The sequence below is a fragment of the Plectropomus leopardus genome, chromosome 13 (genome assembly GCF_008729295.1).
Source record: "Plectropomus leopardus isolate mb chromosome 13, YSFRI_Pleo_2.0, whole genome shotgun sequence".
NCBI classification, from domain to species: Eukaryota; Metazoa; Chordata; class Actinopteri; order Perciformes; family Serranidae; genus Plectropomus; species Plectropomus leopardus.
The window spans coordinates 31,320,218-31,347,670 of record NC_056475.1 but is presented as its reverse complement, the minus strand read 5'-3'; the positions used below and the strand labels follow the sequence as shown (position 1 = coordinate 31,347,670).

Here is a 27,453-nt window from a genome sequence, read left to right as displayed (position 1 = left end):
AAGGGCGTCAATCTTTATCACACGCATGGTCGCATGCATACATCCATCTAGCCCACTGCTCTCATTCTCCCGCACACTAAAACCACAGGCTTTGGAGGAGCATGCACTGTTGTCGAGATGAGAGAGGGGGCACTCCCTAACAGCTGTTAAACTCAGATTGATTGCCATGATTATTGTCAAAGGCTGGATACAACACCCTTCTCTGTCTTTGTCTTTCCTACACACACACACACACACACACACACACACATAATGTCTCGGGCCACTTATCACACTCCATGTTTATCATTGTTCTATATTTGAGAACATGCATTTCTCCTACATTTTCATAATGCACTTGTGGTGCTGAAATTCTTGTATCAATTATCTTTGGTGCACAATATTTCCTGCACACACAGCCATTAACTGTCTGTCCTCTGGCTGTGTGTGAAGAGAGAGCTTTTGTGTTGAAGGGCTGCATGTCTGGCTGTAACCTCAGTAACACAGAGGAAGCCGTGGAAATAAATGGCAGGCGACTGAAAGATATTGAAGATGCACCAGGAATGAGCCTGAAACCAACTTTTACATGTAAAGTAGGGCTGTAACCACCAATCTGTGTCACAATGACAGATCAGGAACTAGTGAATATTGAAAAAAGATTGAAATGATTTTGCGATTATCAAAACAGTTACTAATTAATTCTCTCTCTTACTAGACTTGATTAATGCAGCTAATTGTTGCAGCTCTTATGGAAAGCACTACTTAAAGGCTGCAGTTTGCAAAGACATTCATTTATAAACAGCTCTTTGAGTACTCAAAGAGATGAGGGTCATGTGGACATCATATTCTGTTTTTAAAGATCCCCCTCCCCCTCATATATCTTAAGATGTATAAAAATAACCTGCTTAGAAAAATAATTTGTCTCGTACTGTCTCTCTGTTTGTCATACTGACTGAATACTTATAAAGATTATTACAAATCTACTCCATCACTGAAAAATTCAGAATCCATTAATATACTAATATTTTTACAAACAAGATGTCTCCTACTTCAACTTCTTCTACAAAGTACTTCTCAGTTTATGGCTACAAGAAATAAGGCTTGGTTTGTATCAGAGTATCACAGTATACCCGTTGATATTTAGAAATCCATCATAAATATGGGTGCTCTTCTTTAAACTCATTGTATGCGGTGCACAGCACGCACCACCAGAGCTCAGCCTCTGGTCTCTACTGATGGAACAGGCAGCTGAGCTGAAAGACACAGTGACACCTAGTGGTGAAGGGAGAAGTTACATGACTGTAAATGGCCAGCAGGCAGAGAGAGACTGTGGGGAATAACAGCATGTTTTTTTATATCCATATTTGGTGAATTAAGGATTTATTTTGACCAAACTGCAGCTGATGATTGTTGGAACAGTGGACTTACTAACTAGATTACTAGCAAGAGGAACCCAGACAGCTTGAGTGAGTTTTATATTGTGTCTGTCGAGTTTAATTGAAGTGAATTTTATGAGTTAACAAGGCAATTAAGTCTCGTCAGTCCTCTGTGACAAAGAGAAAGTTAAATTCAAAAGGTGTGCAGCTGTCAGTATTATTTTGGTTTTAGGAGCATTGTTTGGACATGTGTACAGCGCACTCAGAGTATGTGTCTCAACTAGGGTTTTACTGCAGTTTGCAACATATGGCCTTTTACCTGTTACAAACTTTGGCCTTTTACAAACTAGCCAACATTTTGCAAGAATGTGGAATAGAATTGTATGCCCAAAAGCTAAGCTCACATTTCGAGTTAAGTACAAGAAACACACCTATTTTTAAACATTATGAAAGACTCGGTATCAACAGGTTTTTGGATATGAGCAAATATCGAAGCACCAACCTTTTCAGGAAGGTGTTTGAAGGAATAAAAGATGTAGGCTGTGTTCACACAGTCCAACAAGTCCACCAACAGTAGGAAACTATGAGAAAATCCTATCCTATCCTAACCTTGACGCAAAGAAGTGAAATGACAAGCAGCTCCAGCTCTTCAGAGTTTGCACAGCTGCATGTAGACATAAATATCAGTGGATGATTCACTTTTAAAAGCCATATCAACAGCTTGTCTTTTTTGGAATTAGGGAAGAAAAATATTTTTTTTGTGCACAGTGAAGCTCAATCATCACAGTGAGGGAAGAAGAAGCAAAGCACACTTTTGACTGGTTTCCCTTTAAAATTTTCTGACAACATTTAAAGTTATTCAGTCACTGTACACCGAACAGTGCCATGGTTTTGGACAGCAGCAGCTTGTGTGGTTTTGAACACTACATTAATAGTAAAATGTGTAAGAGCTTGAACCTCAGTGTGGTGTGTGTGCGACAAGGAGGGACTAAATGCTAGGTTGTAGATAAACCATATGGAAGAGCTGGGCTGACTGGCACAGAGGGATTGTAGTGTCGAAGTCAATAAAGATGTTTTTCTGGTGTCTGGCTGCAGACTGCATCATGTAGTGAGTGTCCTGCAGGGCTGGGAGAGGGCTGAGGGACACTGGAGGACATTAAACAGAGACATCAAGAGAAGCAGAGGCCATGGACAGTGAAATGTCCCATTGTCTGGAGGATAACAGTAGACAGTATTTGTACTGAAATGTTAACGGAAGAATAAGTGAGGTTTCAGCAAAGTGGCCACTTGATTAGATACACATGTTGTTACGGCAAACAGCCATCTCCTTTCAACAGCAGCTCAACATAAACAGCATGAGCACAGGGTCAACCAGTTCACTGGCATTCACAGTTATTGCAGTTGCACATTCTAATGTCTACTTTAACAGCGGGATTGCTTTGCACAGAGGTTCCATCATATTGTGAATGCATTCCCTCTGGCAATTTGATACAATACATAGAAAGATCCAGTAACAGAAAAACAGACAAATTAATAAAACATGCAGTCCATAGCAGGTCTATGTGAGTAACATCTTGTCCCAAACAGCTGAGTAAAAAAATTATGTGCAGAGAGATATCTGTAAATACTACTGTCAGAGTGCTGTACCACCAAGCAAGCTCAGCAGAGCCAGGCCCTCTTTGACTGAGCTGGCTTACAAACCCTAAAGCCTCACTTAGAGATAACAGGTAGCACTAAAGAGGTTATCACTTGTCTCTGTTACCTCAGGCTACATTTAGACAAGAATGGCCCTACTATAAACGGTCTTTTGTGTTTAAAAAAAAAAAAATCCTCATTCATATATTAACTTTGTGAAAACGATCCACGTGTACAGAGATCTGCAAAAACAACCGAAAACGCTGTAGTATGCATGCCAGACCAGTAGTTGGCTGCGTGACTTTGTAATGACACACCATAGAAGAAAACCATGTACATGTGCAAAGTGCGGCTGTGACGTCACCGTTCTCACAGGATCTGTGCATTGCCAGTTTACACAGCGATAGAAGGTGTGGCATTTTCAAAAGATTATACTCTGAAGTCCAGTTTTAAAAAGTCTGTGTTTCAGGCCCCCAAAACACAATTGTTGTGGGAACAAAACTCCAAACTCCAACAAAAATTTGACGCTTCAGGCAAACAGGTCCTCACGCTCTCAGCTTCAGGCTCTGAGCACATTCACATAAAACCAGTCAGATGACGCTCAGCACATCTTTTGACACTTACAAATGATTGATCGTGAGCCGCTGATTTCCACCTTTGACAGATGTTAATAGGTGTCACAGTATAAAACAAAACTGTTGCTTAAATTAAGGTGAAAGGGGAACGCTGGCAGACCATTACCGATTGTGTGAAAGCAAAAATTGCATTCTGCAGCTCTATAACTCTGAACCTCATGCAGCAGATTTAAACAAGTTAATACTAGTCTATATTTAGGTCTGATACTGTCCTGTAATGAAGGAGACATATAAATAGTTTTCGTGTGGTGGACAATTTACAGTGAAATGAATGTTTCTGATTGAATATTATCTTTGATAAATACCAAAAGACTAATCTATCGACTGTAATATACCAGCACTGTAAAACAGACGGCAGCAAATCCCAACCAAACATAAAAACATAATCCACAGTGATAACGCTATGGTATAATTTGAAGGAATTATATTACATTTCACGTGCAAAGAAATGTCATTCTTATTAAAAAATACAAATAACTGTTAATGTTTAATGCTGCCTGTGATTTTATAGAAGCTTCTTGTAGTGACACTGCACACAAGAACGCTGCAAACACATTCAGTAGGTCACTGAGAGCCACAACAACTGTGTGAATAAAATAAAACAATACTCTTGCTCAGATTTTCTGCATCAGTGATAAACTGTAGGTTCCCCTGGAAAACTGCTACCGTAACTGCACAGCTTCATTTGGTGGCTTTTATGCAACATTATGCCTTAACAATTTGAATATAGTGTATTTATAATGTTTTATCTCAGCTGAGAACTCTGAACATAACCTGCTCCCCACCAGGTTAAGTTTGCTGCATAAGTTACCATGGCGATGTAGCCAGGTAAAAAAGAGAGCCATCTTTGCAGGACAGAAAACCCTAACCTTGGACTCAACAAACCTCACTAAGCCACTAATCTGGCTTCATGGTATACCCCTCAGGTTGACAGTAAACACGGGATCGCATCAAACTGATGACTGAAGAGAAAAAAATGTCAATCTCAGAATTCCATATAAGTATCAGGAATCTGTGGAGGCATCCAGCTTTCTGTCAGTGCAGACGGATGGTGGCGTAGCAGTATGGGGGGTGTTTCCTTGGTGTATCTACAGCTGCTCAGTGTCATGATGTTCCTAAGCTTTGCTGAGTGTCCCCTCATGGTCAGTCTACATTTCTCAAAAGCATGCTTCTAACAGAATTATGTCATATTATGTCAGGACTGGGTGATATGGCTTTAAAAAGTTCTTGCAATATTTTAAGGCTATATCGCGATACAGGTATATATCTTGATATTTTTAAATGTCCTTTAAACTAATGTTAACCACTAAAATAAAAAAAAAATAATTGAATGAACTGCAGTTACAATAAAGTCAAATAAAGTAAAAAGTAAAGTAGTAGTATCAAAAAAAGTTGAATAGAATGAATTATAATAGTGTTATACTAACATTTAATAAAATGTTATATTATAAGGAAGTTATATAAGTTAAGTATTTTTATAATGAGATTTTAGAAAGGATTGTTATAATTGAATAAATCACAGCAACACCCATGGTGCTTTTATTTTGAAGGAAGTGTTGATGTTTTTGCTGTGGACTTGAAGCTTCCAGTCAACATTTGAATGTTAGTGTCAGCAGACATTTAGACAGATACCGCGATGCCATTAAGAGTGAGGATTCATTCACTGTGAGCGGGCAACAAACTAATAGCTCTCCAGTTCTTAGGTTACTAATATTTCTAAGTGGTACTGGTGCTCCGTAGTTGCAAATGTGACTACATAGTCGCAATGTGAGCTCTGCAAATACAAACACACACCTCACCTGCTCATACTACCACCACTACTACTCATTGAGTTAGAGTGTTACTGCAGCACTGTTAAATGTTATGATTTATTCTTCGTAAGCTGGAAACAAACAGTTCACCAGTTCACATATTAATAGTATTTTATTATCGCAGTAGTGCGAAATGTGAATAAAAAGTGATGGCCTGGAGCTCTGCAAAATAGAGGAGAGCAAGATGGCTGATAAAGATTACGTAACAATTTATACTTACTTATTTTTCATACTTATATTTATACAAGCTGTAATACCTTGAGTATATTTGACATATCACACACCCCTACATATGTCACAAAGCATTCATCCTCCCCAGTTATAAATGATATCACAGCTATGGCCCTTCATTAGTTTTTCTCCACAATGTCTCACAAAATACATTTTACCTGATACCAAAGAGTGATGATGAAATGAGGCATTGTTTGCTGAGACTAGTGATCTGTCACCTCCATCAACAGAAAGAAGTGTTTGTGAGGAGCTGTGTGAGATTTCAGAATTACAGTCTTTAGATTAGCGGTAGCTCGTCTCCTGCAGGCACAAAGATGAGCTGAATAATTCTTACGCTGTGCCAGCAGCTTGATTGGACAATCGTGTCTGACAGCACAGCTTTCTCATTACACTGGCTTATTCTCTTAAGAGGCTCTATCCATGGTAGTGGATACTGTAGGTCCATCAACTACAGGCATTAAATCATTTATATCAACAGGCCCCACATTTATGTCATATACTTGATGTGGAAATGCACAGTTGCATAAGGGTTATGCTGAAAGTGTCTCTAATGTCAAAGTAATTATGTCACAAGTTATGTTCTATAGGCATCACAACGTGAATTGGAATTTTTCTTGAAAAGCTGCAGTGAAATCAGGCATTTCAGGCCACAACAATCCCCAAAAATCTGCAAAGTCCTGGACAACTGTGTTTAGCTTAACATAAAGTACAGCTGAAGCTGCAGGTAATGTCATTAGTTTTGCCATCTATAGTGGGTGCGGTGGCAGGTCACGATGGGGGGCTAGATCAAGTCCCGCACAGACCAGGTACAGACTGTAGACTGGTATCTGAAGAGAATCCAGTTCAACTTCTGGGCACTGCCTATGTGCCTTTCAGCAAATTGATTTTCCTCAATGAGGAATTCATAAAATATTTCTTTCCCATTAAAGAACCATGCTCTAAAATTGCTAAAAAGGCTATTCAGTAGTCAGGAAGATGGCTACAACACATACACCAAACAAAAATGTGAAGCCTATCCTGGTTTGTGTGGGGATTCATGAAATAGGAAGATATCATTTCAACTGAAGAAGGTGTACAAAAAAAAAAAAAAACAGCAACAGCGAGAATCAGATTCTGAGATCATGTGAGAGGACTTGAGCCAGGACTGAACTGTCTTTCTATAGATCTGACTCACAGCACAGACACATTCAGCCCAGGTCCATACAATACTGCCTCTCTCTATTTCCTGTTTAGTGACCCTGCAGTATATACTGTGTACTCACATACCCACAACTACACACAATACACATAAATGTGAGTGACACATGTGGCTGTGCTGACTCATTCACAGAGAGCTTATACTATGCCATCTAACATGACATTTGTAAACACTTAAAATCTCAATGAAATAACATGTCTGCATTCTCAGTGACTTTTGCCCAATGAGAGCTCAACTCCAGTTTAATGTAGCAGCTGCTCTGCTGAGCAGCCGCAATCACAGCATATTATCTATCCAAAGGATACCAGTGAGCCTGTAAATTATTCTCTAACTGGCTGGACTGGATCAGTTTTAATCAGCTTCATTGTTGCCAGTTAATAAAAATAAATCTGACAGTTAAATTGTACAGACTTTATATCCAAACTGAGCTCAGAGACCACAATAAGAGCACAGGAGATTTTTGACAGTCTGCTCGTCAGGTTACATTAACAATACTTTATTAGCAACAGCTTGGTTGCACAAGTAGGCCAAACTAAAAAATGTGATAGGACACAGACTAGGCTCGGGCAGTATTATAGTATACCAGGGTATTTAGAAATCCATAGGATATGTTTTTCATTACTGTTATAAATACAGGTGCTCCTCTTTCTATAAAACTCAGACCTCAGTCTCTAGTCTCTACTGGTGAAACAAGCAGCTGAGCTGAAAGACACGGTGACACCTTGTGGTGGAGGGAGAAGTTACAGGACTGTAAACAGCCGGCAGCCAGCAGGCAGAGAGAGACTGTGGGGATTAACAGCATGTTTTTACATCTAACTTGGTGAATTAAGGATTTATTTTAACCAAACCGGAGCAAGTGATTGTTGGAACAGTGGACTTACTAACTACATTACTAACAAGAGTAACCAAGATGGTTTAGGTGAGCTTTATTTTGAGTGTGAATGAAGTAGGGCTGGGGCAACGCGTCAACGTAATTGACTATGTGAATACGTCGATTCATGTAATGTGCGTTGACACGTCGCACCATTTCACACAGTGCGCGTCATGAGAGCTTGAGCTGCGCCAAGCGTGTTGTTTTTTGTTTCGGTGTTCATGTAACAAGTTAGAGCGTGCACACTGCATGCCCGAGCAGCACTTGTCAGGCGCGTCTGAGCTGCATGTCAGCTGCAGCACATCTAGAGAAACGGTGGCTCGCCATTTTTTTACGTGTGACGCTTGTGTTTGTTGACTCTATACCACTTTATACTGCAGTATAAAGTCTCTCTCTGTCACAGAGATGAGAAAATACAAAGATGTTTGTTTTACCTCAACCTTCTTGCTTCCCTTTCAAAACAAAAGCCCTCTGACTGTGTATCTGGACAGAATGCCATCTGCTGCTGAGACAATGTATTTTATTTTGAAACATTTACAGGACGGGGTTGTCAGCTGTGCAGGAGCTTGTATAACTTCATAAATGAGTGGAATATGTGCTTAGAAATATGAAAATACAGCACTCATACCAGCAGGCAGCGGTATGCCTTAAGGCCCACTTAAGGCTGATCTATTTTTATGTAGAAATAATGTACTTGTTGTAATTATTTCCGTTAGAGAAAAGTTATAGTGTTTTTCAAATACCACTAATTTTACTGTAAGATGTTTTGTTGGACTGGATTTGAGGTTTGTTACTGTAACAAAGAGAAACTGTTTCATAAGTGACTTGAATTTTACATTGTTTTATTTATTTTGCTGTTGCTTTTACTTGAATGGAACAAGCTCTTGCATTAATTTTATTTTGGAGAGACTTTATATCAGACTGTAAAACACAGATTACCAGTTAAGACTGGGCTATTTTTTGTTGGTATTTTTGTTTGCATGACAAGTTTAAAATGTTATTTTCGGTAAATTCCTTGTTATATTAATAGAGTAATAAAAAAAATAATAGTTAGATCAATAAAAAAAGTAATCGATAGATTAATCGATAAAAAAAATAATCGTTAGGTGCAGCCCTAGAATGAAGTGTGTTTTATGATGAGTTAATGAGGAAATTAAGCCTCAGTCTTATGTGAGTGCGAGGAAGTTGAATTCAAAAGATGTACAGTTGTATTTCTCTGTTTAATAAGGAAAATAAGGGTGAGAATATTATTTTTTTCAAACATTTTGTTGGATTGTAATGTGTATTCATTAGTAAATACAAAAGTAAGTACTCACACACTTGCTATCAGGGGAGTGGTGGGTGGGGGTCAGACACTAATAACATCATACACCCTCGCTGAAATTTCAGGAAGCTATTAAATATAACATACTGCCCAAGCCTAGCACAAACTGTCCCTTCTGGCTTTGTTTGGTCTAAAGAAAGAAATGTCTTTCAGCATTCAGAAAATGTGCATTACTTGGAGGATAACAAAATCTAAAATGATGTAATGAATCCAATTCATGTCAATGGCATGTCAACAGCTGGACAAAGACAATCCCCCTTTTGACAAAACCACTGGCAAGTATGATCTGAAATACCAGAATCATAAGAACAAAACTGCCACGCAAGTGCTGCTCTGAGTGCAGGCACCGTCCTCTGTGGCCTTCTGTGACTATGAGATTCTAATGTTTCCACAACAAAACCTCGCCTGACTCAAATTCTCCTTGGCAAGGCTTTTTATTATGGAAATGAAAGAATATGTCTTCCAGCAGAAGGCTGAACGCCAACCTGAGCCCAAGTCCTAACACTGCTTCAACCCAGCATACTGCTCACAGTCTGCAGAGCCTGATGCAGAGTGCACAAACACTGCTGGAGTTTTAACACAAACACATTCCTAAACTTCACCAGGTGGACCAGGTGGTAACTGCTACTGCTATAACAGATGACAGTCAGAAGTCCAATACATTTTTCAGCAAATATGTCCATGTGGCACTGCAAGCACATCAGTCAAAAAGCACCATGATGGACAGAAAAACTTTAAGGAACCTGTCTGACTTCATTAAGCAGAATTGTGTTGATTCATCAAAACAGTCTAAGTCTGGAGCGCCTGGTGGCTCAGTGGATAGAGCGGGCGCCCCATGTATCAAGGCTGTGTCCTCACTGCATTGGCCGCAGGTTTGACTCTGGCCTCGGCCCTTTGCTGTATTTTACACTTGTGCTGTCCTATCAATTGAAGGCAAAAACACCCAAAAAATATCATAAATAAATGTTTAAGTCTTTATATCATGTCAGAATCAGTTGTGACCAATTCATTAAACAAGCTAAGATGTTTGGCTGCGGCAAGATTACACATAGAATGTAGTGACTGACATGGGGAACAAACAGAGAATAATTAATCCCTCAACAAACAAAGAGGACATGAGTTTTCGCTGGAGGTTCTGTTCACTCAGGAGAAGAGGCAGGAGCCGAGCTGAATACTAAAACCTCAGAGCAGTGAAACAAAAGACAGGACTACTCGAAAGCAATATGAAAACCACAGAGGGTAAGACAGTGGTGCTGCTCTGTGCCAGTACGAGCAGCCAGCACACACAGCTGGGAAAACAAAAGGAGAAGCAATCTACTGACTGCACACAATTCTTTTTAGCTGCAGAGTTCTCATCCTTTATGCATGCAGTGAATGAATAGATGGTTTCTGTGGTGTAACCTGAGTTACATCAACAAATAACCTGCAGCTGAAGCACACAGTAGTCAGCTTTTTAGATTACTCTCTCGCTCTGCCCTCCTAACAGCAGTGTCAAAAATTTAGTTGACTGCTGACCCCTACTGGTTCCTTAACATAATGACAAAGCTGTGTGAGTAAGAAAGATTACGATGAAAAGCCAAAAAGAAAACTCTCATTCAAACTCTCATGACGATTAAAAATGACCGTCCTTACTTTCTCTACACCTGCCAGTTCCTGTTTAGTGTCACAAATGGACTGGAGCCAATTCCTGCATGCATTTAGTGAAAGCTCATGTTTAAAAACAACTTAACTATTCCCTTCAAATAGAGCATGGTCAACAGCACAGGGAACCCTGAAATCCATTTTTTTCTCTTTCAAAAAAGTTATATTGCAATTTAGTTTTACACTTACAGATAGGGGAATTACAAATAAATAACAGGTAGACAGGTAGTAGTTCTACAGAAAGAAGCCCCAGTCAGCTGAAGTGCATAAAGCTGGATTGAATGAGGTCCAGCTGCAGCCAATTGGGCTTTAAAAAGATATCAAGCAAATGTAAATCATCAACCATCTATGTGATATCAACTGCTCAAAGAATGAATTCTGTTCGACGTCAGTTAGAAGAGATGTGAGTCATTCTTCTGTCTTGATGAACCTTTTTTGCATTTCTAAGCCACACGAGAGAAGAAAAAAACAGTGCAGCTCAAAGCTTCGTTTGCAGCATGATTGACAGCCAGTTCCACCAACATTAAAAAACACACTGGTGAGGCAAACACATCACTCTGAGGACCATCGGCCCAGCTTCATGTTACAGTCTTCATCATGTGGGACATGTGATAAGACTCCCCATCCCTGTGGTGACATAATAAAGAAGAGGAGCTTCATGGTCTTTACCTGAATTGTGCCAAAGTCTACATTTTCGTAGTGGAAGTGAGCACACTCTGCCAGTTTCGGGAAGTGGCCCTTGGTGAAGCTAAGTCTGCAAAGATAACACACACACACAATTTGGTTAGCACTTCATCTACTGTTCATGATAACACCTAAGAGTGTGTATGACGAGTATAAGGAGGAAAGTGCAGTGCAAACAGAGGGAGTGAAAGGAGGAGGAAGACACAGAAATAGACTCAGGGAATGGAAGGAACTCAAGCAGGAAACAGAGGCGATAAACAGCCACTTCAGAGCGATAAATAGAGATGAACAGAGGGAAGCAGAGATGTGAGAGAGGTGGAGGAGACAGGCAGAGGCAGGTGCTTGTGTGTGTGTGTGTGCGTGTGTGCGTGCGTGTGTGCGAGTGTGTCTCACTTTTTGACATTCTTGACCTTCATGCTGGCCGTGCTGCTGCTGCATGAGCGCATGAGGGGCTCCGTCCTCAGCTCAGGGATCTCTGCGCTCCTCGCCTAAAATGCACAAACACACAAACATTACAATCCAGCTGCTGCATACAAATCAATCTCTGGTGTTGCTGTTATTGGACAATTATCTGTTTAAGTTTTTCTTTGTAGAAACATTCAAATAACCAACAGGCTTTAAACCTCAAGTGTATTCAGGCCTGTTGGTTGTAAACTTCACTGAGTACATTTACATGCACGAAATAGTCCAGTTTTTGCCTTTATTCCAAAACAGACAATATTACACAGCTGTTTACATGTCTAGTAACATGAATATCTCACTAACACTTTCATTTATATACTGTATAGTATGCATACTCTGATTAACATGCCCTAATATGTTGTTTATCATGTCAAAATATGGAAAGTAGAACAGCTGGAGTCACAGTTTTTCTTGTTCTTCGCATCTAAAATGTTTTTTTTCAGTTTCCTGATGGTGGTGGACTTGTTGGACTCCCTCTCTTTTAGCCTCTTGAGAAGGTCTATGCTGCAATATTTGTGCTTGTCCAAAAGCCTGTTGATATCCAAGTCATTCATATAGTTTAAAAGCAGGTGTGATTCCCTTTCCAACCAGATATGTGATTTTCTTTTGCATTCATCTCTACCCCACAGCTTTGCAAAATGTTGACAAGTTGGTTTGTGGACAGCGTATCCATGACAACACACAGAGCAACCGTAAATACACAAGAAGCCATGTGTCGCAAACTGTAGTTAAACCCCCTGTTGAGACACATATTCTGAACTGGCTGTATACATGTTCAAATAATGCTCCTAGAACCCGATTAATCCCGGCATATCCCACGTCTTAATATGAAAATGCTAATACAGAAAAACGGCCTGATTAAGAATATTTAAAAAGTATATGCTGTTTATATAACCTGACATCAAATTCAGAATGCTTTCCTTATTAGAATAATAGGGGGATATCAGTGTGCATGTAACGTAGCTACTAACTGCTAGGTGTAACTGGAGTTCAGTTAACACTATGACAACTTGAAAACAAATGAAAACTGAATCAATGACAGAGCAGCGCAAGTTTGTTAACAAATGTAAATCAAGAGGCTGAGTTGAGCACAGGCTGCTCAGGTCGAGTAGAACATTATTAAAGCTATTTGACTTTTAATTGTTGATGACGGTGTTCTGCAAAGCTTTGGTGCATCCCACTGTTCTGTTACTGTTCTCTTTTCTCCTCCTTAAAAATGCTTCTGATGACTCATGTGGACTTCGGGGGGTTACATAAACTCAATGTACTCGTTTGCTCATCAGGAGCGGGTCACTTGGGTTAGACATGCCTTCCTTGTCGATTATTTTGTAACATGAACTCTGTATTTCTGTTGTTTACCGCATGATTATACACTGAAAAACATATTAACTGCCAGCATGATGACTTGATGACTTGATGACATGATGCAGAGTTTTTAAACCCTTCCTCAGATTATCAGAACCCTCTATGCAGTGTTTCTGCGTATGATAGGCCTTTAAACTCACTGATCTCCAGCTGGACTTCCTGGGTCGTATTTCATATTCAAACCAAACACATTCCCCTCCAACGCTCACCATGGATTTTTAACGCAGCTATGAACCTCCACGAACGCGTGATGAAGGTACAACTCTGTAGAGAAATGTGCCAATAGAATTTGAAAGACTGATTCAAATCTACCTCTTAATTCAACCCCATATGAGGGATTTCTGGGAGGTGATAGTCCACGATTTCACAGAGCAATTGTGGATTCAAAACATCCAGATGATCGGCTCAATTTTGAAGAATTATGTGCAAGCACATAGCCATAGCATCATGTGACCTACACAAGCCAAAAAAGTGTTTCCATTGAAGTTCTGAGAAATATGGCCTTTTCAAATTGCTTGAAATACCACCTCATGCAAGCGTAAAAACCTATTTGCAATGAACAAGATTTTTTTTTCCATAAGGTGTATTTTATATTAGCAAAAGGTATTTATTTATTTTTTTTAAATAATTTTTTGTGGGGTCTTTTTATTGCCTTTAATGGACAGGACAGTTTGAGAGTGGGGGCGAGAGAGGGGGTCGGCGACATGCAGCAAAGGGTTGAAGCTGCAATCGAACCCACGGTCGCTGCGGCGAGGATACAATCTCTGTATATATTGGGTGCTGCTCTATCCACTGAGCCACAAGGCGCCCCAAAGATATTTATTTAAACAACTATTAATGAGACCACTCTCCCTTGACTTTTTCATTCTCTCTCTCCAACCTGTAGAAACCTGATATTTTTTGATTCAAGCTGAGAACTAACTTTTCAGTGTACCACTTCTGAACTGTCCAAAATTAAGTGTATTATTGGATAGAGGCCTAAAATAGTTAACATACTTTCACGATTTGTTCTACAACATTAACATGTCAGTAAATAACCCACTGAGAACTGAGAAGCTTTTGTGTGTCTGAAAAAAAGGTGGTTGCTAACAAGCAGCTAAATGAGACAACAGCACTTCATCACATCAAGTCGCGCCAAACACGGCTTTACAAACTTGTAGCGGTCGCGATGCGATTGTAGTGTAGTTAGTTTACAGCCTAACATTAGCTTTTTACTTCTGACTATTTAATTTAGGCTTCAAAAAATCTTTTTTTTAAATTTTATTTAGGGACAGGCTCTAGAGGACATGCTGTAAAGCTGCTATCAATTTCAAATTACAATATAAATCTTTTATTGTCTTTCACTTTATTTTTGACACACATAGATGCATTTTTTTCAATATATTTTTTATTGTAAACCTTAATGGCAGTGTAATTTGTCTATATATTCTCCTGTCTGATTTATGGAATTATTAATATTTTTTTGGTCAGGAGCTGACTCAATTGGTCCAGGTGTTTTTGATGGTAATTACAATAATTTCAGCCTGTAGTGTGAGCTGACTGGTCTACATGGGTTAACCAACCTATTTAAGACGATCTCTCCAATTGTCTTGTAAAATAACTCGATGACAGTCTTTGTACCCAAACGTTGTTATGAAAGTTCAAACTTGATCAAGTGAGGCGAAGTGTGCAGGAGTTTTTGTTCTGCTTTCGTCAGCCATTGGTCTTCTGCGCACCTTTTGACCTACAGGAGTGCAAAAGCTTCACCCTGTGCTTCAAAAATCTTGGAAGTGGTTTTCATTAGTGAAGACGCAAAAAAAAAAAGTGTAAGTATCATAAATGCTTGTTTGCCACAGCGCGATGATCCAAAACCCAATGAAAAATTCCATAGGCTTTTGATGCTAATCAGGTTGACACTAACTTCTGCATCGGCCTACAGAAAAACGTCATCCCTGGAGCACTCTATATTCTAACATGACACTGGCAGGTGGAGCAGGTACCCACTACACACAGTTTGCTTAAGGTTATGACAACACTTCATGCTGAGACATGGTATACACTGTTCTTATGATACGGTGTGTGGCCCAAACATCCCCTCCACACAGTTAGCGATCCTTCTTGTTGTTAAGGTATTCCTTCACAAAGCCCCTAATTTGCTTCATATAGCTTAAATTACAGCGAATCAAATGCAGTTGTGGTCAACAGAACATTAACAAAGCCTGGGGAATGGATTTTGATGAAAGCAGATTTTATCAGTATATATATTCATTGTGGAATTTTCATTTCAGTAATGTAACAGAAAGTGGGTTGTTTAGAGGACACCTGGGAGACTAAACATGTTCAAACGAAGGGGAAAAAAAGATCAAAATACAAAACACATTTTTGGGAAAGTCATTGAAATCATCCAAACATTCTCTGGCTGCTGCTTCTTGTCTCTGTGGACTTGCTGCCTTTTGCTGTTTTGTTATAATAGACTAAATATCTTTGGGGATTGGACTGCTGGTCAGACGAAGCAAGACATATGAAGACGTCTGGGGAACTGCCATGCACATTTTTAACTACTCTGATAATTTGTAGACCTAAGTAGTGAGTAAACTTGATTTAATTGATTAATCCAAAAAATTGTAAGCAAATGGTAAGGGCACTTACTTAGCCCTTCTAGTCTTCTGACCACTCAACGCGCTTTAACACTACAGGTCACATTCACCCATTCACACACACACATTTTAACAGTGGTGGCAGAAGCTACCCAACAAGGTGCCACCAAGGGTGGAATACTGGTTTTAAGATATACCGTAGTATGAAAAGTGACTGTTATTATACTTTGTACTCTGCTTATCTACTGAAAAAAAAGCATTTATTTAAAAAAATAATACAGCCGGACGGAGAATCTCACCTCTATTTTTTTTCATTTTCAAAAGGGGTTATTTTAACCCAAGTTATTCAATTATAGTAAACATTTGTTTAAGTCCCTACAAACTTCTTCATTTACGAAAGGGTTATTGTAACTGATAATAATTGTGTAATACTGTGATATTTTCTGAGACAGTAATTGTACCTTGAAAATCTCAAATCGTAGCAACCTCGGTGCCGCCTGCTACTCAGCACTGACATTCACACACCGATGGAGCAGCCTTCAAGAGCAATATGGGATTCAGTATCTTGCAAAGGGATACTTTGGCATGTTGGATGGAGAAATCGGGGATCAAACCACCAAATCTTTTGATAAGTGTATGGCCCGCTCTACCCCCTGAGCCACAGCTGCAAATAAATTGATGAGTAATAATGATATCTAGTGCCGACCCGAATGCCTCAAAGCTTTGATTGTTGACTTGGTCATCAGTGTTGAAATCACTACTTGAATTTTTCCGTTGCATATTAATTATTTTTGGTTAATAATGAAAATGGGACAGATTAACCATATATGACAGGCTTACAGATATGCTAGCAAAATGTCAAGAAAGTTAAGTGTCTTTAATAATTTCAAAATTTGCAAAGATGACATCCAAAAAGTGGAGTCCCAGATATGTCAAGAGACACTAGTATGGCTGCCCCTTTAAAGTGGGAGATTCAAATCATCAGTCGGAGACCCTCAGTCGACTGAGACTATAGGCAGCAGCACAGACGAGGACAGAGGAGAGACCTTCTGCTTAGAGGTGGTGAATTTACAGCTCACAGAAACTTAATACAATATAGTCTATGGCTTTTGCTGATATCTAGTGTCAGAAAAAAATCTTGTTGCTTATTTACAACCAATTGTTAGCTCCGTTAGCTTGTTTACTATATTAAATGAATGCCACTGCCACACTGAACATCCCATTTAAACATTCAAACTTAAAAAAATTGTATCAAAAACCAAACAAATCATCAAATACTAGTATTGAACAGCCAAATCCGATTTGACTTGCATTATTCTGAGCTGGGTACAGCCCTAGAAACTGGCATATCACAAATCTACAACAAGCTGACCTGAAACTGTAACAGTTTAGACAACTTGTGAAGTATTCTTTTTTTTTTTTTTAGTATTCTTGCTATTATGGCTAAACGTGACTGCAACCTGCAAGCCAACAAAGTGGCCAACTGTCACGTTATCTTAGATGACTGTCAACAACATTTCAAAAAAGTCTTCAATCCTTTATTAGCTTTGGATATTTCTCACCAAAGCTTTGATGACCGAAAAACAATATTGGGGACAGCCCTAATGATAATCATAATTAGCAGCCCTAAAATGAAGAGCTTTACAACTACATGAAATATTGAACTTGCGCTTTTTGAATGCTTTCTGCCAGTAAAACTGTGTGAGGGGGTGCATGGGTGCGTGCGTGCATACGTGCGTGCTCGCGTGCGTGCGAAACCCCAAACAGCCATAGGCACATTCCAAATGCTTTTCTTGACTGTGTGACTCAGATGTTTTAAATTAATGTGAAAGCTTTGAACTTGTTGGAGCCTATTCCTGCTCTGTGATCTAAATGCTCTATGTCATGGCAAATCTGTGATTATTGAAAACTATTTGACTGTTCGTTTTATCGTGATGTTGCAGGGATTTGGGAGTGTTTTGTTCCTTTATGCCTCGCCAGTGCAGTCGGCACAGAATATGATCTATCCTACACAGTGCAACAGGGCGTTGGTGTGACAGCTTACACTAAGTTGCTTAGCGCTGCTCATCACCTCCTCGAAACCACCAGAGACATCCATAATGCATGCCACTCCAGTACAGAGTCCCTCTCGTATCAAATATTGAACAAAGAATAGCAGACATGCAGTATTAAAAGCCCCGCCTCTGAGATCAATATTCATTAGCCTGGTGAGATTGTTGTTTCTCTCTCTCTCTCTCTCTCACTGTTGCCCGATCGAAGTGAGCACTTGCGTTAGGGCTCCAACCACGCGCCGACCACGGGTGGCTCGGCACGTTACCATGGAGACGGCCTCATTTTCACCGTGCTGTTGATGCAAGAAGCAAGACCCAAAAGATGGGAGGGAAGGAAATAATGAATGATGCTATGTGGTGAATGGAATCCAGCGTGGAGAGAAGGGCTCAAATAAACATGACACACAAGTACACAGACAGGTAGATGACTGTCTGTGCAAAGAGTGAAGAGTGAGGTATCTGCAGGATGCCAGCAGTCATCTGCATTAATTAGGGATGTGTGATAGTGTTTCAGGAACAGAGGAGACACAGGAGAGAAAGACACAACCAATCAATCCACTGGGTTAAACACAGACTGATAAGACTGTGACAGGCAGCAAACAGGCTGATCAGGAGCGTGTGGTGTCACCACTGGAAGGATGCTCAGTGAGCTGAAGATGACCCGCCGTGAAAGCAGGACACTGATGAATACTGTATGTATTCAAAACAGAACCGTCACATGTTCGCGTGTGTGTTTTGAGTATGTGTGTGCATGTGTCTCACCATGGCACTGATGGTCTCCTCCCAGTCAGGTCTCTCTCTTGGATGGATGTTAGCCAGTTCAGGCACAATATCGTCGTCTTCCAGGTGACGTCCAGGCCTCAGGCCCCTGCAGCCAGTACACACACACACACACACACACACACACACACACACACACACACACAACTTAGAACTAAATTTAATTTCACCCAGATGATACTTAGCTTCAGGGATGTAACTAACAATTCATTAGTGATTGATCTCATGATTATCTTGTTGATTAGGCAATGAGAAAAAAAGACATGGAAATTGTCTTTTGCTTGTTCTGTTCAATCTCGGGCTGTGCCGAAGTGTTCAAAAATTTAAAGCTTCAGTCATAACAATGATATTCATATACTACAACAACATTACAATGCTGTTGTACTTCTTTTTTTTCTGTTCATTGTGCTTAACCCTTACAGACAGTTTGGCAAATTTTAGAAGTTATTAATTCTTCATTTTTTTGATCATTTTGGCTATGTTCATGCATATGGCAGAAACTTTGGCAAGATTGTGTATTTTTGTTTGATTTTGGAATTTCCAGCTCAGCTCCTACAATAAGTCTAAAATACACTGTGGAAACTAAAAAATTACATTCAGACTGTTCAGTGCAAAAAATGTTCCTTTGAGACCCATTCAAACTGACATTTTTGATCCCACAGCCATCAAAGCATAAAAACAGGCATTGTTTAATTTTTGGGTGTCAATCTGGCCAATCATTTTTACTATTTTCCACACAATGATGTCATTTTTACCATATTTGGCATACAGAGAAAATACGTGCTAATTCCACTAGGGGCACTGTCACAATCAATGTTGTTACAAATCACTGACATATCTCAGGCTGTGATCATTCAAAAAATCTCCTTTGCACGTAGTCTGTTGAATTATTATTATTATTATTATTTACATCTCAAGACATAGAGGCATCATGACAAAAACCTGGCATTTAAAGGGTTAAAATTCTGGAAATTAATGAATATTTTATATGTGTGTGTGTGTGTGTGTGTGTGTATGACTAATGGGTTAGTCTTATATAAATATAAATACATAAATACACACATATTTATGTATTTATATTTATATGACTAACCCATTAAATCAAATTATTCAATTTCATGAAAATATGACAGCAGACAGCCAAAGCTAAATTGGAAAATATCAGTAGACGCTTTGAATGCTGTAAATAAAAAAGGACATTTTATAAAGCCCCTGTCCAATTGACAGCCCAAAACTCAGAGAGATATAATTTATAATATTATTATTCAAACAACTAATCCATGATCAAATAATAATTGCTGATTAATTTTATTTTGATTAATGTGTTAATTGTTCTGCTATATTTAGGTTGACGTCAGAGCAAGATGGAAAGCTGCAGGTTCCAGCTCAGAACATTTTCAATCTAAGGTGTGGTCAGCAGGCAGATAGCAATAAAGGTAAGCAAACAGAACAGAGCATTTGAAGATTTGATGACGTGACGGTATATTTGAATTAGCATTGCCATGATAGAACAACTTGAAGTTGATGAAAAAAATCTCTCTCCACAGACTTCTCATCAACTTCAAAGCTTGCCACTGTTTCCAGAGAGGCTGAGAGAAGCAGGGAGAGGAATGAAACAGATTACCATGGCAGCATTTCACAAATTGACAAGAGAGGTACACACACAGTGTACATACACTGTACACACACACACACACACACACACACACACACACACACACACACACACACACACACACACACACACACACACACACACACACACACACACGCACACACACGCACACACACACAGACATTGTCCTGGATGCAGCAGTGATGCTACGTCTACATGAGTCTAATAAACCTTAGGAGAAAACAGAAGGAATTGAAAGAAAGTGGAATCTCTGTGTTTTGTGGAGGATGGGAGCACCTGTAGCAGCTGCTAGATGATGACGGCATCTAACAATTGCTGAAACTATGTCTCTGCACTGAGATAATTGGAAGTAAGGGCCGGGACTCTGAGTCAAGATGCGGGGAAGTAAAGTTTAGTAATAAGCAATTCTTCGACCTCCCTCTCCCACTAATCTTCATCATTCAGTTGCACTGTAGCAATTTTCTCAGCTCAACTACCTTGAGTAATACTGTGTACAGTTTCAAAGCAGGACTTACAGACACAAAAAGATTTTTCCACCAATTTTTTCAGTTAAGTGAACAGAATATTAATAAAGCTGTTCTCAAAGAGTAAAAACAACTGACTCTCAGATGTTCAAGTAGGGTTGAGCAATATATCAGTGTAGTAATATTTGACTAGATTACGGATGTCAGTTTTCGTTAATTTTACTTATGCGATGCAGATAATCACTAACCAGTAACTATCTGAAACTTTCTGAAAACATTGGAGGCAAGAAATATATAATTCATTAAAATAACAATTGGTTTATATCTAACAAGCGCTGCTTAGTTTTACTTTTTGATCCCAGTTTTTCTGGCCTCTGATTTAACCGTGCAGGAAGTAGTATGGCACCGAATTCCTGTTCGCAAACTCTCACTATTACAGCTGAAGAGGCCGTTAAATTATGTTTTTGAAGACATTTTAGGAGAGAAACAGGCAGTGCAGTTACATAATCTTGATTCATTTCTAATCAGCACTGCCTTGTTTTACCATTTGGTTGGATTTTGTTTCGAGTTTGAGAGACAGGTAGAGGGACAGGTGTGTCGCTTGATCAACTTCCCTACTCTTTAAGTCCACAGTGGTGGGATGGTTGGGGGTTAATACAAAAATGCAAAAGTACAGCCTGTAGTTTGTATATTTGCTGTAGGGGAGGAGGGATACCTATGCACTGGTTAGATGGAGGGAAGTTTCTCTTTTATATATCTCTTTAAAGATTGAAAAAGCTTTCTCCCAGTGTTTCCTTTTGTTGCGATTAATATTCCAGCATTTTCAACGAAGTGAACAGAATGTTTATAACACAGTTCTCAAAGAGTAAAATAACTTTAGACACTTTATATTCAAGTAGGGCTGAGCAGTGTATCAATATTACTTTGAAATCCTAGATATCATCTTAGATTATGTTTATCTTAATGTCATTAGTGTTACCTTTTTCTGGTTTTGAAGGCTGGATGTAATTTTCTGAACAGGTTGTTCTAGCTGTTCTATCATTTGCCTTTACCCACTTAGTCATTATATCAACATTATTGATCATTACTTATCACAAATCTCATTGTGTAAATACCTTATGAAAGCAATGATCATCAGCCCTACAGTATTGTTGCAATTTCAATAACACCATATTTAATTTACTTCAAGCCCTAAGTTCAAATGAAACTTTATTATTCCAACAATGGAACTGACTTGCTCAGGGGGAATTAAGATACACAAAAATAAAACCCCATTATTGTTTGAATTAGGAATTACAAAGGCAGACCCTAAACCTTTTGCTGAATGAATCCTAAATTAAAGAATGACAGTAAACACAATAATGAACTCAGAGCCCATTAAAAGGGAACACACTGCTCACAAATACCATCCCATCACTCTGAAATGATTGTATTCCTGCCAACTGCACCAAATCCTGAACAAGGTAGTGAACATACACACTGTGTATACAGCCTGACTCCCAGTGGAGCTCATTAAAGCAGTGAGGCTGAAAAAGATCACTGAGATTCTTTGGAAATGGTGCAGACATTCACAGCTTTGGGACCCAAAAGGTCATTAACATCACCTTGACTGTAGATGACACAAGCAGAGGTCAGGGGAAAACTAAGTTAGAGCAAACTACATGCTACAACAGGGAAGCACCCGCAGTGGTTTTCCTGTTAATATTGATAAACTGAAATCAAAAAAAAATATTGAAAAATCCTCAGAGTGTCAAACTTGTAGTGTTGATGGTGACTTTAGAAAGTTTGCACTTTGACCATACACTTATCTTTGGACTGTTTATGCTCACAGTGGGGTCACTGGAGGCCCACTGTGAGCAAATGTCCAAGGGTTTCACCGCACACAGAGCAGAAAAATGTAGAGGGCAAATGAGTAAACTGAATGGGAGATGTTTTAAGTTTTGTGAATAATAGCAAATAGGATGATATAGTAGCACAGAAATTAATAAATTACTCTGCAATCATTTTTATGTAAAACATATTTGATTTGATTGCAAAATATTATTTAATGTGTGTTCCAAGTGTTCCACCATACACACGGCATTGAGGCACACATATAATTCCATATTCAGTGTTTCAGGCTTGGTGCACCACCAGGCTGAGACCCCCCACCAGGCCTAAACATTTGCAAGGTTTATGTAGGACGCCAAAGTACACTGTATTTTTTCACCTTAGGAGTTAGAAGTCATGACCCACCCTATTCAGCCTCTGATTGGCCAGTGCTTTGTGCCTTCAGTAGTTAGATTGTGTTGTAAGAGTGGTGTGGCTCCTTTACAGACCAGGCAATGTGTGTATGTGTAAGCGTATGGTGTGAGTGGTCAAACGAAAGCGAGCAAGCGGGTGATTCGAGTGTCAGTGAATGCATCAGAATATACAGAGCAGAGCAGAGAAACAGGCCTTCACCGAGCAGTAAAGTGGTTAGCTTAGCAGTAAATGTGCAGTGTAAGTTACAGTTTTCAGTAAATAAATTCTGCTGTTTCTCAAGACCAAGTGGAGCTTGGTGAGTTGCTTTCCAGCTGCTGGTTCAAGTGAAGGAAGGGAACCCCGAAGTTACTTCGGCTATGGCAGTAAACAAATCTCCCCTGTGCTCTCTGACTGCCGTCCAGGTCGCTGAAGCCGTAAGGGTTTACAATTGGTTAGGTTAAGGGTAAGAATGTTAGGCAGCCAATCAGACACAGAGAAGGGCGGGTCATGCCTCCTGCTTAGGGCTCTGCTAACTTAACTGTGGATAAATTAATATAATGGTGAGGCATCTCTAGACTTTCCAAAGTGCATGGATTAAACTCTGATAGAGAACTGAGTCATTTTGAGTCAGTTGTGTTACGCAAAAAATATTTTATCCACTGTTTTAGCGTGGCAATCACAGACAGAGGGGGGAGGCTCTCTGCTTCAAGCTGCAAAGCAAGTCAGGCATGAAGTTACAGACACAAGGCAGTGAATCGTCTCAATATTCAAAATAAAACATCCTGTGCAGATCATTTTGCTTTACTAAATTGACTATGGCAAGCTCTAACCTAAGGACGTATACATGGGTCGACAATGTTGTTTTTACTCTCACTACCAGAATACGGGATTGCAGGTTTAAATTTCCGCAGCAGCAAAAAGGCAAAGGAGGTCATAGGTCAGCTAAATGACCTAAGTGCCTCCATCCAAAAAGAAAAAACTGTGTGAAACAAAGCCCAATTTATTCACTTTTTTTCTCAACTGAGCCGGGTAGCAAACATGAAGATCAGAAAGGAGAATGATGCTGTGGTGAAATTTCTCAAAGCCAAGAAAAGAAGAGCAGCAGTGAATTCTGCACACTTTGCTCATGATGTACTTCTATTTCTTTAATTTACGGTTATTCAGACATCCTCTCCTTGCTGTGTTCACTTTGTTTTAAGTTTTAATATACAGTGAACAAAAATTTGAATGCAAACTTGCTGATGCCCTGTGCCATCAGACTGAAGCCAACCACACGAGTAAGTCCTTCCAGGCATAGCCTCTGTTAAGTGTTTTCAGTGTGTACCACCGGGCATGAAAAAAAATCTAGGGGAAACACTGCATATTGTTATGTATTGTTATGTTTATTCCACAGGGTAAGCAAACCATCATCTCTAGCCATGTAGAATCATTATTTTTTGGCAAGTGAAAAGAAAAAACTTGAAGTCTTCCAGAATTTCTGTCCACTGACTGACATCTCACGACCACAGTGACCCTGATGACATGCTTTAAGCACCACTTACCAGGGAACGCTTGGGAACTGCTGAGACAGTGTGAAGCACTTTCAGTCGCCACAGATAAAGGCTGCGCTTCAACAGGGCATTTACCCACCAAGTATCACCTTCTGTGTTCACAAGTGCGGTGCACTCCCAGCATTCCCAGCATTCCTTGGTGAGGAAGCATGTGAGGAGAAAGGAACTGCTCCTTCCAGCACCTGCTCCAAACACTTCATAACCCCGCAGCCAGAAAACCTAGCTTTAACCTCGTGTCACGCAGCACTGGTGCCTGCTTTACGCCTACCCTCTCCACTTTTAGAAACACCAGATAAGAGGAGAAACTGACGGAGGAGGAGGCAGAAAGAATTCCCTCAGACTTCCTAAGCTCCTGCTGAGTTGAATGTTTCTCTCTCTAACTCTGGAAGAAACAACAGAGAGAACCTTTCTTTTAAAACAAATGCTTCAATCTGAGCTCTTTTCAGACATCTTCAACAACCTCTCAATTTTGGTGCATAAAAGCAGCAGCAGCTCTGTTTTGCTAAGAAAATGAAAGCCATAAAACTGTGCATCTCTCCTCAGCCACCACTCTGTTGTGTCTCTGCTATTAGGCTGCCTTGCCACTGAATGCCTGACTCAACATATGTTCAACCTCAAACAGAAATCATGCAGGTTTGATGCACAAATATTTCAGCACTATTGCTGCAGCAGGTTAAGCACAGGACTTTTCCCTCACAGAACAACAGGTCTGACGGTGGGCAAGATACACTAGCTGCCATACTACTGACACAGAAGCTCTGCTCTAAGATGCTTTGGAGCAGAGTCACCAGCAGCAACTTGATCTCTGTCAAAGGAAAAAGCTCCACCGCAGCATTTTTACCTCCGGACAGAGCCTCACTAGCTGTTCAGTTTCCTACAGCGAGTCTCTCTTCCCCAACTCGTCCAAGCTATTTTGCTTTGTTCTTTTCAACGGTCTATTGCTTGGTCCCTTGGAGTGGTTGTTATCCCGTTGTTGATAGTATACATACACTTATACATATACATATATACACATATACTGCTGTTCTGCGTGGCTCTTGGACTAAGGGGTTGGCATGCCTACCTGATCACACAGCTGGGCTGCAGTTGAATAGCCCAAATAAGCTCCTTTCCTAACCACTTTTCATTGACCTTGATGGAAAACGTCATGAGGTCAAGGAAAGATGAGAAGGAGAATTAATCAGGAATGTGACTGTTCTAGGTTGTGTAATTATGCCATAACAGATGTGACTGATATGTGTCTGCTGTAATGAAACTGCAGTGTACCAAGAGATGGATTACATCTTTATTGTATTGGTTTTTATACTATTATTATTACTATTATTGTTGTTGGTGATGCTATTATAACTATCATTATTATTACTATTATTGTTATTAGTCTTAATTACTTTGCCCTGTGCATTTTTACCATGTTGTTTCATGCACGCTGCTATATAAACAAAGACAATCCAAAAAAAACATGACTTCTTTAAAAAGGTTTGAATTCAAATATAAAAGTGATATATGCTGCAAGCCATAAAAGTGAAACTTAACATAAAGTAAACCTTTGATAAAGCATGGTCCAGTGTATCCTATGCTAGAGGAGATGATAAATGAAGAACTAAGCCTCTGTCCTCAGTACTGACAGAATTCAAAGTCATTATCATGGCAGCCTCTTAGGTACATCCGGGTCATTTCACTTAATTAGGGACCTTCCTAAGCAAAACGTTTTTCAAAAGCAGCGCTGGTGTTAGTGTGAAAGGGGGCGTGCTGAAATGTTTAAGAGGAGACCAGATGCAGAACCAGAGTTGATGAAAGATGTTTTCTGAGTGCGATGACTTAAATTTACTGTGGCGTTTCCTGTTTCCCAATGAAGTTTTATTTAAGTTACTGTCCGCATGTTTAGTGTCTACAAATAAACAGCTAATGAACAACAATAAGTTGTTAGAGTTTGCTGACCGAGTGACGGGGATTGGATCAGGGGAACAGTAAGGCCAGTCTTCGTTCTTTAACCTGGCAGCAGAACACGCAGGCGATTCACAAACGCACACGCAACCAACTAAACTCAGATGGTCAAAAGACATAAGCATGTGAATAAAAGGAGCAGTTCATTTCAGGTATTTATTGTCTGATGATGTTTATGATGATAAATAATTATACTTATTACTTTTTGACTTGCGGGGTATGTAAGGCTACATGTAATTATATTTAATGTTTATTGTGATTTGTTGTAAAAAAAAATATATATATATTTAACTCTATTGTCTGGCTGATGATGGAAAACAGTTTCAGGTGATCATCAGTCTCAGCAATCCTCTGACTGGATGATGAAAAGATTCAGGTAGTCTTAATGTTTGCATATAGTATGTAGAAAAGTTCTGATGCTGCCATCATACCTGCTGGGGGTCTGCTATACCAAAACGTCATTTTTTTCATTCAAGACATCTGTCAGCAGTAAGCGGGACAGTGTGCATGAGTTTCTCTTTGTTTACAGCTTTTCACTTCTGGTGATGTATTTAGGTTTCAAAAATCCTAAAAGCGGTAAAACCTGTAAGTTATCCTGTAAAAGTGTAAGTATCATAACTGTTTGTTTACCATAGAGCGATCCAAAATCCAATGCAAAAATAACACAGAATTTTTGACAATGGAACCAGGGCGAAGCTAACTTCCACGTTGTCCCACAGAAAAACTTCATCCCTGGAGCACTCTATTTAGACGAACCCATAAAACTTGAAAAAAGGAAGGCAGGATCAGGTCGAGCCCAGCCAAACCAAAACTCATTTTAGCTGCTCATATCTTCACTCTCATTCTTTTGGTCACTACCCAAAGCTCATGACCTTTGGTGAGGGTTGGAGCATACACCTACTGGTACCGGCTCAGCTCTCTTTTCACAACGGTCCAGTACAACACCTGCAATACTGCTGGGACTGCACCGTTAAGCCTGTCTCACACTCCATTTTACTCTTACCAATGAACAAGACC

General features: G+C 39.6%; 1 protein-coding gene across 2 annotated transcripts in view; it reads right to left on the bottom strand.

The window, feature by feature from the left end:
• arhgap32b (Rho GTPase activating protein 32b) overlaps positions 1 to 27,453 on the bottom strand; it is a 157,780-nt gene that overhangs the window by 75,213 nt on the left and 55,114 nt on the right. For both annotated transcript variants that reach the window (XM_042498778.1, XM_042498779.1), the window contains exons 3-5: positions 18,602 to 18,707; positions 11,779 to 11,873; positions 11,371 to 11,455 (exon numbers count right to left, since the gene is read on the bottom strand). In XM_042498778.1, coding sequence (XP_042354712.1) covers positions 11,371 to 11,455; positions 11,779 to 11,873; positions 18,602 to 18,707 — 286 coding nt within the window. The remainder of the gene's footprint in view (positions 1 to 11,370; positions 11,456 to 11,778; positions 11,874 to 18,601; positions 18,708 to 27,453) is intronic.